Raw genomic sequence first — 16,286 nt, 5'->3', positions numbered from 1 at the left:
AGAGAGTCTTTTCCGACGACAATGGACGACTTCCCCTTCGTTGCCTTGAACCGCCCCTGAACGATCCTCTCCTGGTGTCGGGCAGGGTAGATCAAGTGTTGCTTGTCAAAGTCTGGCAGCGCCAGCCACAGCGCCACCAGACCGTCTACCCTACGGTCCGACAGCCCCTGGCGGTTCCTCACCCCCACCAAGGCCCTGGCAAGCCTGCGGACATGCTGGTAGCCTGGCATTGCATCAGGGCCTTTAGTCTCCCCCTGAAGATAAAGAGACAACGTCACACATTTAGGGGTAACACTTAAGATGTTTCTACAAAAGAAAAATGTTATTTTACAATGTGTAACTAACTGAAAATCACACTAATGGATAAAAAAAGTAAAAGAACTCTTGTGTTGTGAGCTTTCTAAAATGTATGCACTCAGCTGATGGCATCCTTGGTATTAGACACCCGAAACTTCCGTCTTCAGGGGCGGTGGGACTGGATGGCCCAGACCTGGGTGCGTCAGCGGATTCCCCTGACAGAGGTGCCGCTGAGCTGAAGGACGGGGCGCTCATAGGTGTGACATGAGGGATGTGGACTGTCGGGTCCACATCCTCCTGAAAGCCGTCGAGCTGCTCGACGGCGGCTGCCTCTTCCGTAAGGTCAGGGTCCGCGCTGACATCCTGCAACACTCTGCCAGTCTGCGAGTACAGGTACTCCACTCCGAGGAGTTCCCCTATTAAAGCAACAAAACAACAGCAAAAGAAACAGGCAAAAAGCAGAGTAGGGAAGTGTTAATGGGATGTAACTAATGCGATTGATGTAAATGTTCGTTCTCTTACTCGACTTACCCGTGTACTCGCTAGGCTTGGAGTAGTCCTTAACCTGTTCCTTGCCAAGCACCCTTTGGCTGCTCAGGTTAAGGATGTGCTGCAGGTGGCCACTGTAGGAGAGCAGGGACTGCCTGTTCTTTCCCTCCACTGCCGCATGTGCACGGTCCTCGTTCCACCTCACCAGTCCATCCAACAGGAATGCCTGGAAATGCATGGCATTTGCCCTGGTACCTGAGAGAACAATGCATGATTAGGATGGGAGAGCTGTTGCTGTTAACATTAAACATGAAGCGTTTTATTTTTTTATATTTTTTATTTCACCTTTATTTAACCAGGTAGGCTAGTTGAGAACAAGTTCTCATTTGCAACTGCGACCTGGCCAAGATAAAGCATAGCAGTGTGAACAGACAACAACACAGAGTTACACATGGAGTAAACAATAAACAAGTCAATAACATGGTAGAAAAAAGAGAATCTATATACAATGTGTGCAAAAGGCATGAGGTAGGCAATAAATTGAATAATTACAATTTAGCAGATTAACACTGGAGTGATAAATCATCAGATGATCATGTGCAAGAAGAGATACTGGTGTGCAAAAGAGCAGAAAAGTAAATAAATAAAAGCAGTATGGGGGTGAGGTAGGTAAAATTGGGTGGGTAGTTTACAGATGGACTATGTACAGCTGCAGCGATCGGTTAGCTGCTCGGATAGCAGATTTTTAAAGTTGTTGAGGGAGATAAAAGTCTCCAACTTCAGAGATTTTTGCAATTTGTTCCAGTCGCAGGCAGCAGAGAACTGGAAGGAAAGGCGTCCAAATGAGGTTTTGGCTTTAGGGATGATCAGTGAGATACACCTGCTGGAGCGCGTGCTACGGGTGGGTGTAGCCATCGTGACCAGTGAACTGAGATAAGGCGGCACTTTACCTAGCATAGCCTTGTAGATGACCTGGAGCCAGTGGGTCTGACGACGAACATGTAGCGAGGGCCAGCCGACTAGGGCATGCAGGTCGCAGTGGTGGGTCGTATAAGGTGCTTTAGTAACAAAACGGATGGCACTGTGATAAACTGCATCCAGTTTGCTGAGTATTGGAAGCTATTTTGTAGATGACATCGCCGAAGTTGAGGATCGGTAGGATAGTCAGTTTTACTAGGGTAAGTTTGGCGGCGTGAGTGAAGGAGGCTTTGTTCCGGAATAGAAAGCCGACTCTAGATTTGATTTTGGATTGGAGATGTTTGATATGAGTCTGGAAGGAGAGTTTGCAGTCTAGCCAGACACCTAGGTACTTATAGATGTCCACATATTCTAGGTCGGAACCGTCCAGGGTGGTGATGCTAGTCGGGCGTGCGGGTGCAGGCAGCGAACGGTTGAAAAGCATGCATTTGGTTTTACTAGCGTTTAAGAGCAGTTGGAGGCCACGGAAGGAGTGTTGTATGGCATTGAAGCTCGTTTGGAGGTTAGATAGCACAGTGTCCAGGGAAGGGCCGGAAGTATACAGAATGGTGTCGTCTGCGTAGAGGTGGATCAGGGAATCGCCCGCAGCAAGAGCAACATCATTGATGTATACAGAGAAAAGAGTCGGCCCGAAAATTGAACCCTGTGGTACCCCCATAGAGACTGCCAGAGGACCGGACAACATGCCCTCCGATTTGACACACTGAACTCTGTCTGCAAAGTAGTTGGTGAACCAGGCAAGGCAGTCATTAGAAAAACCGAGGCTATTGAGTCTGCCGATAAGAATATGGTGATTGACAGAGTCGATTATTTTAAGCTCCGCAATGACAATTACCTGGGATGAACCGGTTGAGGTGGAATGACTCCAAGGATGTGGAGCCCCGTGCACAGCGATAAACCGGCAAAATTACGCCGCCCTTGGTGATTTTGCCGGTCTCGGTGTACAGCTGTACACCGGGTGGGTGACATTTCCACTGTCCACTCATTGAAAGTGGTGTATCTCCCTAATATTTCAGAGTAAAAGCCTGAAACAATGCCTGAAGACGGAGGTGAAAATACTGTCTCCTACCCAAGAGAGGTTTTTAAATTACACAATTTGGGTGGACCCTGTAGTCAAACAAGTCGGTTGGCTAGACATGTCATATTTCATCACATTTAGTCATCATTTGTATAGCCAATGCTAACTTGCCTGTGCAGCAGCAAGCTACAGTAGCTAGCGATCTACGAACGTTGTTAAATTACACAATATGGGTAGCTTCTGTAGTCAAACAAGTCGGTTGACTAGACGTGTTATTGTCATATTTCATCACATTTATAGTCGTCAACGTTAAATTTGTTGCAAATTAAGCAAAATTACCTCAGAAACTCACCGAGTAGCATCACCCTTGAATGAAGATCCTGGGTGATTGTATAGGTGGCCCCTGGGGTATCCACAGGGCACTTTGAGCATCTTAATAAGACTGTACATTACCCCAAAAATTGCTCAAAAATACCTGTCAAGGCCCAGTGTGCCTATTGTCAAAACACGTGAAATAGGCACACTGGGCCTTTAAGAAAGTCAAAACAGAGCAGGAGTGGCTACACAGTAGGAGTGGCTACAGGTGTATATTAAGTAGCCATGTTCTTCCCAAAAAACAATAATAAATGATCAATTTTTACTACAACAGGATAGTTTTAGGCTCTCAAGCTCTACTTTATTTATCAACCAAGAAAACAGAAAACAAATCTTTAATTTAACTATTTACATATTAAACATAACTATTAAACATATTACACAACTAACTTAACATTTTTCTTAGATATTACAGAACTATTTACGATGACCCTCCAACTCCTTCCTTCGCCTCCATGCTGTGGTCCTTGGCACCCGAGGCCCACCCAAGGCCCTCTCTTCTCCTCCAACCACCCGACAGCAGTTTTACCTCCCCCTGCTGCCTCACAGAAGTGCTCTCCCCTGTACTGGCTGTGGCCAAATTATTTTCTTTTAGGCTTGCCACATATCTTGCAGGGGAAAGCAACAGGAAACCTCCTCTTCGTCACATGTCCATGACCAGCCTGTGCACTTCTCCTCCTCAAACCTGTGTACCTGGTCAAGGGGAGGCCTTTTATGAGGGTGGAAGCAACTCTAGCAATAAGGGGTTTGCTTGTTGGTGGGCGCCGCTTATCTTTCCTCCTGACCCCCTTGTTGATTGTTGATGGAGCTGGCTTCAGCTTCTTGTCTACAGAGGAAACACAGGTAGTGGCTTAGTCTAACACATTACACAAAGGGAAATTGCTATAGTCAAACACACAAATGTGAATTTAAGAGAACTCACCTTTGGGGGGGGGGTGTCTGTTCAGAACTGGGGGCCAACATGGACGGCTGAATTTCAGGTGTGGGGGAGGAGAGGGGGGACCGGGGAGGGGGGACAACCTTCCGGTTGGAGCTGGTATCGGTTTCTTGTCTACAGAAGAACAAAAGGGCATTAGTGTCTTAATGAACACACCAAACAATATATTGCTATATTTAAACATGATTGTTACATGTTATTTGAACAAACGCATTCATTTTCTGGGTAATTGATTGTTTTTCTTTTCCTTAACTTAAGTTTGTATTGATTATTTATTGTTTGGATTGTTTATTTTTGTAAGATGAACTAAATTTATGGAATAAAAAAAATATATAGATTTTTTAAAATAAAGAACTCACCTTTGGGGAACCGCCTGTTCAGAACTGGAGGCCACCATGGACGGCAACATGTCAGGTGTGGAGGTGGGTCCTTGTATTTCCCAGCATGCCGCTGGGCTCTCTCCTCTCTTTCCCTCGGCTGCCTTTTTATTCTTTTCAACTCCAGTTGGGCCTTTTGTGCTTTCCTCCTCCTCTGATCAATTTCAAAATATATTGTTGTTAAGCACGCATTCTTAATTGCCTATAATTTCCACCTGTTGTCTATTCCATTTGCACAGCATGTGAAATTTATTGTCAATCAGTGTTGCTTCCTAAGTGGACAGTTTGATTTCACAGAAGTGTGATTGACTTGGAGTTACATTGTGTTGTTTAAGTGTTCCCTTTATTTTTTTGAGCAGTGTATTATTGTAGTTAAGCATTCTTGTCCCAGGCAAGGTGTTGAGCTGCCTTATCCAGCCCATGTAGCTGTGAGATTTAGAATTAGCAGATACACTGAAAAGGGTGGATAAAAAATCATGTTAAAACAAGTTACCTTCTTTGTTTACGGTCTGTAGAGTTATGGACTGCATTGATAATATTCCCAAAGCCTGGCCTATTGAAAACTGCATCCATCTTGACTAATAGATCTGGGCAAACTGAGACTCTCCCTGAGACTATCCCAAACTTCAACAAGTAAAGGTGTGCAGCAACCAATCAGAGATTAGTGGGCGTCACAAGGGGCACTGGGGGATGGGCGGGTTTGACTCCCTGCTGTCACCTGTAGTATCTGCTGGTCATCTCAAATCTCTGAGTAGAACTTGACTGTATTATTGTTTTTGTGTTACAACTCTGTAAACAGTGTGTTTATTGACTAAGAAAATTATGACAGATTTACTTGTCTTTTTATTTGTTGAACTTTAAAGAGAGTGTATGACAATAAATCAAAATGAATTTCAAGGGAGAAAAAGTCCTTGCATTCAATTATTATTTATTTCACAGGGAATGTCACATGTGAAACAACCCAGCATAATGTCCCCTACACCTACTGTACAAGTTAAGATGATTTGAAATGAGCTAAATGTACAAGAGATTAACAATGAATGTTTAAAAAAATAAATAAACAAAGAACATCTACAAAAACTACTTAACAATTGACACACCTACTGTACAAGTTAAGATGACTTTAAATGAGCTAAATGTACAAGAGATTAACAATGAATGTTTAAAAAAAAAACTAAAAAAAAACAAAGAACATCTACAAAGACTACTTTACAATTGACACACCAATCAGTCAGTCAGTCAGAGTTTACTGGCCTTGGCTAGCACCATGCTGGGCCCTCATGAGTGCCAGCCACTCCTCCACAGTTTGGCCACCAGAGGAAGCGGCACAGAATCTCACAGAATCATACATACTGTGTCCAAACTCTGCAGTTTTCGGCTTGCCACATTTAGAGCACTTATAGCCTTCGTATGGCTTGTGCGCTCTGACTTTAATGCCAGACTCCAGCTTCTTCTTCCTTCTCCATTCAGTGGTCCTGGAGACCTTGGGTCCACCAGCAGGAGGAGGGGGAAGAGGAGTGGAGGTCGAGGGCAGGTCTTGGGAGACTGGCGTTATAGGGAGGGAGGTGGTAGGCAGACTGGGTGGCGGTAGAGGTGGCAGTGGCTGACAAGTGGCTGCTCTGCCACGCTGTGTAGCCTGCCCCGTTCTGTCCTCTGGCAGCTGGTAGGTGCTGCTGGTTGATGGGGCTGGCAGCGGTGAAGTGCTCCAGACTGCAGTGTGGAAGGGGCCTGACTCCTCCCTCTCTGCAGTCATGCTGTCACGGTTCTGGTGCAGGGCCACTCTCTCCATAGAAGATATCCATTTGTTGTACCTGTGTGAAAAACGTGAAATATGTTTACTGTTGTCAGGAACACTGTCACCCAGTGAACTACACATAAAATATACCAAAATATATTTTTTAAACTTACCACTGTGTCAAGGTCAGCTTGTTGACCTGGAACAGTTGCAGCCTTGTGTGGGTATTGAGGTTTGGGCTGCTCAGCACCATGGTCCTGATTCTCCTGTAGTCCCCCAGGATAGCAGCCCACCTGTTGACCCGGTTACCAAGAACCGTCTTGCCAGCAGGGTGTTTGTGGCACAGCTCCACAAAAATGGCCTCCACTGTCCTGCTGGTGTTGGGCCACTGAGCAGGTCCAGAGCCTTGGCCAAGCAGGGAGCTGAAGGTAGATTAAGTTAACAAAAGGAAACATCACGTTAATGAGAAATACACTTATGTCTTTATGTGTGTAGTGAGTTTAGAACAATGTGCAGTACGTACCGCTTCATACTCTCTTCCCCCGTCACGGTTGAGCTCTTTGAATTGTTGAAGCTCCCCTGCAGGACTCGGTCCCGGAACCTCTCGGGGTAGGAGACTGCCGCCTTGTCTCTCTCCGGAAGATTTCCCCAGAGAGCCATGATCTCCTCTATTTGCCTATTAGAGATCCATGGCCCCTCCAGCAGCCTCAGCAGACTCTTGGCCAGGAGGACCACGTGCTGGTATCCACTAACCCCATCAGGTCCTATGTACTCCTGGAAATTAGAAGAGTCGTGGGGAAGGGTTGGATTAATAGTCAGATTAATAGTTATGAATGGAAAGAAACTTGAGAGTGAGCTGTTTAGGATGTGGATAGGCACTTACGTCATCCTCTGGGTCCTGACTGGCAGCTGGTGCAGTGTCCATCTCCTCCATAGTGTCATCAGGGGGTGTGACGACAGGTACCTGGGATGGGTTGGGTTGAGTGGGCGGTGGAGCGGCCTTCCTGAGTGGAGGGACTGGTGGGAGATGGTCATCGAGGTCGGACAAGGACACGGTGGGGTCATCCTCCTCCTCAAGCTCTCTCAGGTCATCCTCCTCTCCCTCTCCTCCCTCAAATAGATCAGGTGTCCCGTCTGGGACATCCGGGTCCTTACCGAGGTTGGACTCCAACCTCTGGTCACCATGGGTCTGGGAGAAGAGATACTCGACCCCAATGAGTTCCCCTTAAACAGAGAGACAACAAAAAAAAGAGTTGTACATAAACAGAACTGTACATGTTCTAGTGTGTGTGTATAATTGTATTATTTAGAAATACATACCAGTGTACTTTGCAGGCCTTGTGTGATCCTTCACAAGACTGCGGCCCAGGAGCTTCTGGCTCAGCTCATTGATGGCGTGCTGGGCTACACCATCATAGCAGTGCAGGGTCTGCTTCTGCCCCCCCCCCTCCGCTGCAGCTTCGGCACGGTCCTCATTCCACCGAACCAACCCTTCAAGGAGATAGGCCTGAAAGTGCTCGGCAGACGCACTTGTTCCTATAAATGACGACAACAACAACAATAAATAATAACTCCTCACATGCACACAGTTGTTAACACACAACATGACGTAACAACATGATCCAGTTTTACATTTAACATACCAGGAATGAAGCAGTTGAGGTGGAGGTGGAAAGACTCCAGGGAGGTGGACTCACGGGCGCAACGCAACACAGGCAGGATGACCCCTCCCTTGGTCACGTCCTTGCCCTTTTTGGTGTAGATGCTGACACCAGGGGGGTCCTGAATACAGACCAGGTGTCGTCTCTGGGTCTGCCAGATGGCCTGCATTCGGTCACGGTCCAGGAGCCGGACGCCCAGGGTGTCTGTGGCATCGATGAAGGTCTCCAGGAGCTCCCCGATGAGACGCTCGGTCTCCTCCGCCCCGCGCGTGCGGCGACGACAGTGCCGAGCCATCTCCTTCAGGCTGATCCTCTTCATCACCTGTGCGTCACTGAGCCCCGTGATGTGGCTCTCCTTGAGCTCACCTCGCTTGGCCTCCAGCAGGCGCTCCACATCCTCTGCACACCACACCAACATGCAGGAGGAGAGCCGCCGCAAAAAGAGAGCATACAGAGGATGGCTCTCTGTTGTCACTCCCCGAGCAAAGCGACGTATGAGGTGCCCCACATCCAGCCGGACGATGAGTTCATCCCACTGGCTGAACATGGCTGCCGTCTTCCCCTTTCCCATCAGGGCGCAGCAGTCCCGGGTGACATAGAGCAGCTTGGGAGGTGCCACTCCAGCTCTACTGTAGCGCTGCTGGAGGCCAGCTGCCATGTCGAGCAGGCCCTCTCCTTCGCTGTCAGTGAGGACCGTAATGAGCACCTGGCCGTACTCATTGCCCACATTTGTGGCCCACGCTGCTGTCCCGTGTGCTGCCCCAGCTAGTTTCTTGGTCACCTGAGGGGAGTCAAACAAACACAGACAGACAAGACAGACAAACACACAGTCATGTCAGTGAGTGGACACAAAGTTTCACAATACATTTATTCATAAAATAAGTCATAATAAATGATTATTCATTTGATTGTCTCTAACTAACTAGTATTATTTCTGGTCAAAACATATTGAATCACCTTCTTGGTTGAATCCATCTTCAGGATGGACCCAAAGATGGAGGTGACTCTGGCCTTGAAATCCTCCAGCTGGAACAGAACGTCGTAGCCGTGGACAGTCAGCAGCCACTGGGCTGAGGGAACATCCAAAAAGGGAGGAGGAGGTGTTACCCTCAGTGGTGCGGCACCTGGGACTACAAAGTGGTCACAGACGGACAGGTAGTACAGGGTCCGACTCATCCAGGTCAGGCTGTGCTGCTCCCTCAGCTGGTTGTACAGCCTGGTCGCACTGTTCCCCAGTGTCCTCTCTCTCATCAGCCTGACCACCTTCAGGTCACAGGACAGCCTAATACACAGAGACAATTGGGGGGGAAAGGAGGAGAAGAGGGTGAGGAGTGTGTGGAGGGGGGTTCTAGAAACACTTTGATAAGGGAAGGAGGGGCTTGGGAAAGGGTGACTTTGAAACACTTTGCTTTGTTTGGGCAGTTCCTGATAAGAGATCAAAGGTCAGAAAATCAGATCAAAGAGCTCATTAACATTTTAACTGGGCAAAGAGCAAATTAACATGTCAATGGGGCTTTGAAAAATCAAAACCTCAGTGTTGACAAGAACCTACTGACCGCCTCTTTTTCTCACCATTATGCTTTTTTCTGTTTTTCCTCAAAGTGAACAAGAGCTTTGATTTTCAGAGGTGTGAATTACTAACCTGTAAGTCAAGATGGCTGGGAAAATGGAGCGATGACTTGCGTCCAGCTGGTCCAAGATATCCAGCGACCATCCTGCTAGCTTCTTCTTACAGAGGCGGCACTCCAGGTACTCTGTCCCCATAAAATACCAGCCGTCCATGTCAAGCACCCTCCGGACTGTCTTGTACACCCCACAGCCTGTGAGCTTTTGACGCTTGCACCGTGGCTGGGTGCACACAAACTTAAAGGCCCAAAGGCGGTAGGGCATCCAGAGGCAGAATGGCCGGAGGAAGTAGGCGGAGGGAGAAGCTGGAGGCTGATGGCTGATGTTAGGAGGCAGAGGAGGGAAGTACCACAGCTCAAGCTGGCTTTTCAGGACACATTTGAGCTGCTTGTTCCTGATGAAAATGGCCTGACTGACCCACTCTTGCTGCTCCTTTGGGAGGGTCTGCTTCCATCCCTCAGGGAGAAGCACCTGCAACAGAGCAGAGAATCAATACATTTCTTTTCCATCCCCACACAACCAAAAGTGAAATGAAATAGCCAAGTCATAGTTGAGGTGAGACGTTTACCTGAGCGTCAGCAGCAGGCTGTAGTGGTCCAGCTGTTGGCTGGGAGGTTGACTGGAGCTGAGGAGGGGCAGTAGGAGCTAGCACAGCAGGGGGCGCGGTGGGAGTGGGAGCAGGAGGAGCTAGCACAGCAGGGGGTGCGGTGGGGGTGGGAGCAGTAGGAACTGCTACAGGAGCACAGGAGTTAGTCTCACAAAATATTTCAGAGAAATAAGTGAAATAATTCAATTAGAATAGAGCTTCAGCTTCAAAACATGTTAACAGCCTGTTGACAGCCAATGCACTTTGGTTTAGTTTTGATCAGTGTTTTCAGTGGTAGAGGTTAGGAATCTAGGTTAAACACAATCTACATTTAAAAGATACAAACAACAGATGTATAGTGGGTAGACATCTACAAGCAAGGAATAGGCCAATCAAAGTGATGCAGACTGAAATACAGGTTGGAATGGTGACAAGACAAGCTACAGTAAACAATTCATTCCACAAAAAGATGAGGAAGGATTTTTCTATGGCAAGCAAAATGGATGCAAAAATGAGAAATTCTACAGTGATTTCTAAGCCCAGCTAGGAGGTGTTTTAACAATTTGACCACTTACCTTACCACTTTAAAGTGTATCCTGTTAATGCTAACAACAACACATAGTTATTAGGGGAAAGGTCATTTCATATGTATATTCTTCTCAACAGAAATAAACAATAACGTGCCATAACATAGAGTACCTTGGTCAAAACCCACGCAGATAGACAGCAACTCCTGATCTGATGGCTCGGCAGCTAAGAAACACAGACAAACATAATGACACAGTTATATTGTCAACTGCTACACTGTTTGATTTACTGTTTGATTGACTTAGATGACTACAGAATATATATTTACATGGATTAGGAGGCGCTAAAGCTGTTGCTGTGTCCTCCTGGTCAGGTCGGGGGGGCAAGGTCCCGTCCCGTACCCTGCGTTCCTCCACTGCCTTCTGGACCTCAGGAAACAGGTTGGTATACCTGTCCGGATGGTTGGGAAAATGTTATAAATTGTATTGTGATTCTGACTGATTTCATGTTTTTGTAAATTTATAAGAAATTACAACTATTTAAGAAAAAGAGTACCAGTCAAACCGGTCCTTGTTGGCCATTTCAGAAGACGTATTTGTGTCCCCCATCTCCCTCTCTTGCTGGTGAGAAGCCAAGGCCTTGACGGCATAGCCGACATCGTGGCTTAGCAGCCACTTGAAGGTTTGACCCCGGTATTTGCCGAACTGGATGGCACTCTCACTGTCCACCAGTCGGCTATCATCCGGGTCACCCCCTCTGGCTACCACACAAGCCTTTGCCTTCTCCTTCACTTGTCGTGGCTTCAGCACCCGGACTACACCTGTACACTCTTCCTCCTGGATGGTCCTGGCAACCCTGGCAGCCTCTTCAGATGCCCTCAGGGTGAGGGCACCAGAGGGCTCCAAGCGGAAAGCAGGGGTGTGAACGTAATCCATTCTTCCTTTCATTAAGAGAGGTTATTCACACACATACACACATGTTGTTATTTGTTGACAGCAATACACAGTGGACCACATAGTTACCCTGCTTACAGTAGAGCCCATACAGCGTTAAATGACCATTTCATTCTACATATAACGTTAGCTAGCTGGTCCATACAGCGTTAAATGTCCATTTCATTCTACATATAACGTTAGCCAGCTGGCCCATACAGCGTTAAATGTCCATTTCATTCTACATATAACGTTAGCTAGCTGGCCCATACAGCGTTAAATGTCCATTTCATTCTACATATAACGTTAGCTAGCTGGCCCATACAGCGTTAAATGTCCATTTCATTCTACATATAACGTTAGCTAGCTGGCCCATACAGCGTTAAATGTCAATTTCATTCTACATATAAAGTTAGCTAGCTGGCCCATACAGCGTTAAATGTTCATTTTATTCTCCATATAACCTTAGCTAGCTGGCAAGTGTGCGTTGTAGTACACTAAGTTAACACTGCACGTTAACTACATTGGCTAAATATATTAATATATAACGTTAACTAGTTAGCCAGCTAACTATCAATTATTACCGCCCTTTATTACACATTATTAGCTAGCGACAGGTCTCGTTTTCAAGAAAATTGACTGAAACTCACATTAATTCACCTAAAACATCAAATCCTCGACGAAATATAGCTAACGTTACCTTTACGACCACGACTGAAACTCACATTATTTCATCTAAATACCCAAATGGTTCCTGAAATCCGTATCAACGACTGAAACTCACCTTAATTCACCGAAATACACAACTGTGTTCCGAAATCCGCGATGAAATATAGCTAACGTTACCTTTACAACTATCTTTCTCACAAGTACTCGGAATGATGGAGAACTAACTGCAAAGAACTTCTCCGTGGATTTTGGGGGAGGCGGGACATGAACGACAGACTCTCTTGTCGTTCTTTTATCTCTCTCTCCTTTCTCTCTGTCTTTTCTCAAATTATATATTTTTTTTCAAATTGAAGCTGCTTTATTGGCATGAAAACATTGTGTCAACATTGCCAAAGCAACAATGTATACAATCTAAATGTTTGTGTTCTGCAAAGTATTTTTATTCTCAGTCCGCAGAATGGACCACGTATCATTGAACCATGATACCGTGAAATACCAATGATATACACTATTAGTTCCTGGGAAATATATCCTTGTTTCTATCGCTTCTAGCATATTTATTGTGACCCCATTCCTGAAAGCTCACCCTTCCAGGAACACATATGTTTGTTCCCCCTCAACGTAGACCCTTTATAACAATCACATATGTTTGGACTTTGTCTGGATTTAGGACTAGCAGAGGATACCTATAAACCATAAAAGCAAGGGAGTCACAGTTGAGAAAATTGGCTAAATAATGAAAAAATAATCTAATCAACAATTACATAATATGCAATTAACTATTGACTTTTTCATTTGTAAATCATTATTATAATGAAAATGAAACCTAGAGTTGGGTTTATTTAGCCATGAAAAAAGTTGTATATGTATTAGGTTGTGAAGATCTTAGATTACATGTAAAACAAAACGACTCAACGCTGAACTAAATCAAAATATGTCTACAACTCACAAGTGTTATTAAAAATGTGTAAGACATGGAAATACATAATATATGTACCCCATCTCAATATTCCCTAGAGACATATTCTGACCTTTAAAACAAAATTGTAAACTCTTTACACATAGTGGGGAGAACAAGTATTTGATACACTGCCAATTTTGCAGGTTTTCCTACTTACAAAGCATGTAGAGGTCTGTAATTTTTTATCATAGGTACACTTCAACTGTGAGAGACGGAATCTAAAACAAAAATCCAGAAAATCACATTGTATGATTTTTAAGTAATTCATTTGCATTTTATTGCATGACATAAGTATATACAAAATCAGACACTTATCTTCACATTTTTAAGTGAAAACTCACCTTCTTGGTAAAGTCCATCTTTAAGATGGACCCAAAGATGGAGGTGACCCTGGCCTCCACCTCGTTCAGCCGCATTCATTTTACTTTATTACTAACTAACTTAATCTTGTGAGCTTACTTGTATGTCAATATTGCTGGAAACTGGCAGCGATGCCGAGCGTCCAGCTGACTGACAAGGTCCCGTGACCACCCCGCGACCTTCTTACACCGACCGCATTCCAGGCACTCAGTGGCCATGAGATACCAGCGGTCGATGTCCAAGACCCTCCGGATGGTCTTGTAGATCCCAGCACAGTTGATGAATTTACCTCAGCACTTTCTGAGGAGGGCCTTGGAGGCAGGAGCTCTGCAGGGGCAAATCCTCCTCTTCGCTCTGCCCCAGTGGGGCAGGAGCAGGGATCGGGGCCATGACCGGGGTAGGAACCGGGGCTTGGTTAGTTGGAGGCAGAGGCCGAGGGAGTGATACGGGGACCTGTAGGGCTACGGCTTTTGCAGTGACACAGAAATAAATAGGTTAAATTAATGAATAAATAAATAAAATAAATGCATGCATGAATGGACAGATATATTACAAATGTAGATAACAGTGATTAAGTTAATAGCACATTCCAACATGCCCAGATGAATATCAATCAGTGGTAGGATGTAACAAAAGCATTTATGAGTGTTGGTCAAGTTTGAGTGTAAAACTGAAATGAAATAAGTGATTAAAATGGAAAAGAGAAAGTCATGATTAAGTGACATACAGGATGACAGCTACATGCAGGATGACAGCTACATGCAGGATGGCAGCTACACGCAGGATGCCAGCTACATGCAGGATGACAGCTACACGCAGGATGCCAGCTACACGCAGGATGGCAGCTACACGCAGGATGACAGCTACACGCAGGATGACAGCTACACGCAGGATGACAGCTACATGCAGGATGACAGCTACATGGAGGATGACAGCTACATACAGGATGACAGCTACATACAGGATGACAGCTACACGCAGGATGACAGCTACATGCAGGATGACAGCTACATACAGGATGACAGTTACACGCAGGATGACAGCTACATGCAGGATGACAGCTACATGGAGGATGACAGCTACATACAGGATGACAGCTACATACAGGATGACAGCTACACGCAGGATGACAGCTACATGCAGGATGACAGCTACATACAGGATGACAGCTACATACAGGATGACAGCTACATACAGGATGACAGCTACATGCAGGATGACAGCTACATGCAGGATGACAGCTACATGCAGGATGACAGCCACATGCAGGATGACAGCTACACACAGGATGACAGCTACATACAGGATGACAGCTACATGCAGGATGACAGCTACATGCAGGATGACAGCTACATGCAGGATGACAGCTACACATCGGATGACAGCTACATGCAGGAGGACAGCTACACATCGGATGACAGCTACATGCAGGAGGACAGCTACACGCAGGATGACAGCTACATACAGGATGACAGCTACATGCAGGATGACAGCTACATGCAGGATGACAGCTACATGCAGGATGACAGCTACATACAGGATGACAGCTACATACAGGATGACAGCTACATACAGGATGACAGCTACATGCAGGATGACAGCTACATGCAGGATGACAGCTACATGCAAGATGACAGCTACATGCAGGATGACAGCTACACGCAGGATGACAGCTACATACAGGATGACAGCTACATACAGGATGACAGCTACATGCTACATGCAGGATGACAGCTACATACAGGATGACAGCTACATGCAGGATGACAGCTACATGCAGGATGACAGCTACATGCAAGATGACAGCTACATACAGGATGGCAGCTACATGCAGGATGACAGCTACATGCAGGATGACAGCTACATGCAGGATGACAGCTACATGCAGGATGACAGCTACATACAGGATGACAGCTACATGCAGGATGACAGCTACATGCAGGATGACAGCTACATACAGGATGACAGCTACATGCAGGATGACAGCTACATACAGGATGACAGCTACATACAGGATGACAGCAACATACAGGATGACAGCTACATGCAGGATGACAGCTACATGCAGGATGACAGCTACATGCAGGATGACAGCTACACGCAGGATGACAGCTACAGCCGATGCTCCAACTCGTGAACTATGGTGTGTTATTTTGTGTGTATAGATTGCTGACATTTATTTAATGTTTATTGGATTTACATTGCAATAATTATCTTCCATTTCATCCTGTTTCCCTATGTATACTCTGGTTCATCATTAAAACTCCTACACTGGGCTTCTGTGTCTGTCATCACTGTTTTGACCTGGTGATTAAAGCACATGGCTACTTAATATCGCTAGCTACTGTTGTCACGTTCCTGACCTGTTTTCTGTTTAGTTTTGTGTGTTAGTTGGTCAGGACGTGAGTTTGGGTGGGCATTCTATGTTGTCTGTTTCTATGTTGGTTTAGGGTTGCCTGGTATGGCTCTCAATTGGAGGCAGGTGTTTGGCGTTCCTCTAATTGAGAGTCATATTTAGGTAGGCGGTTCACAGTGTTTGTTTGTGGGTGGTTGTCTCCTGTGTCCGTGTCAATGTTTGCACCATACGGGACTGTATACGGTTTGTTCATTTCATGTAGTCTGTTCCTGTTAATTTCGTTCTTCACGTTGTATGTAAGTTCGTCGTTCAGGACTGTCTACTTTCGTTTTGTTATTTTGTATCATTTTCAAGTATAGTTCGTTTTGTCTTATTAAATAAATTCATCATGTCATTTCAAC

The 16,286-nt window shown here is 45.7% G+C and overlaps 2 protein-coding genes across 9 annotated transcripts; both read right to left on the bottom strand.

Moving 5' to 3' along the window:
• Positions 1–243: 243 nt before the first annotated feature.
• Positions 244–2,750, bottom strand: LOC129839270 (uncharacterized). The gene is made up of 4 exons (XM_055906579.1): positions 2,600–2,750; positions 829–1,041; positions 453–713; positions 244–254 (listed from the first exon to the last, which is right to left on the bottom strand). Exons 1-4 carry the CDS (start codon positions 2,748–2,750, stop codon positions 244–246), a joined length of 636 nt encoding a protein of 211 aa, XP_055762554.1.
• A 2,629-nt stretch (positions 2,751–5,379) lies between these two features.
• LOC129839510 (uncharacterized) lies at positions 5,380–12,514 on the bottom strand. Of its 8 annotated transcripts, none has more exons than XM_055907012.1 (14): positions 12,324–12,514; positions 11,163–11,547; positions 10,936–11,057; positions 10,779–10,832; positions 10,655–10,684; positions 10,062–10,225; positions 9,510–9,964; positions 8,825–9,149; positions 7,850–8,648; positions 7,527–7,742; positions 7,090–7,430; positions 6,730–6,980; positions 6,380–6,628; positions 5,380–6,282 (listed from the first exon to the last, which is right to left on the bottom strand). In XM_055907012.1, the coding sequence occupies exons 7-14, from the start codon at positions 9,755–9,757 to the stop codon at positions 5,718–5,720; spliced, it is 2,994 nt and encodes a 997-aa protein (XP_055762987.1). In that variant the 5' UTR covers positions 9,758–9,964; positions 10,062–10,225; positions 10,655–10,684; positions 10,779–10,832; positions 10,936–11,057; positions 11,163–11,547; positions 12,324–12,514; the 3' UTR covers positions 5,380–5,717. The 8 variants fall into 8 exon arrangements, with proteins under 8 accessions (XP_055762987.1, XP_055762990.1, XP_055762986.1 ...); XM_055907015.1 differs by having other exon boundaries at positions 10,062–10,222; XM_055907011.1 differs by having other exon boundaries at positions 10,655–10,832.
• Between the last annotated feature and the right edge of the window lie 3,772 nt (positions 12,515–16,286).

This window comes from Salvelinus fontinalis, chromosome 40, assembly GCF_029448725.1.
Source record: "Salvelinus fontinalis isolate EN_2023a chromosome 40, ASM2944872v1, whole genome shotgun sequence".
NCBI classification, from domain to species: domain Eukaryota; kingdom Metazoa; phylum Chordata; class Actinopteri; order Salmoniformes; family Salmonidae; genus Salvelinus; species Salvelinus fontinalis.
The sequence above is the reverse complement of the archived record's forward strand: the minus strand, read 5'-3'. Positions and strand labels throughout refer to the sequence as shown.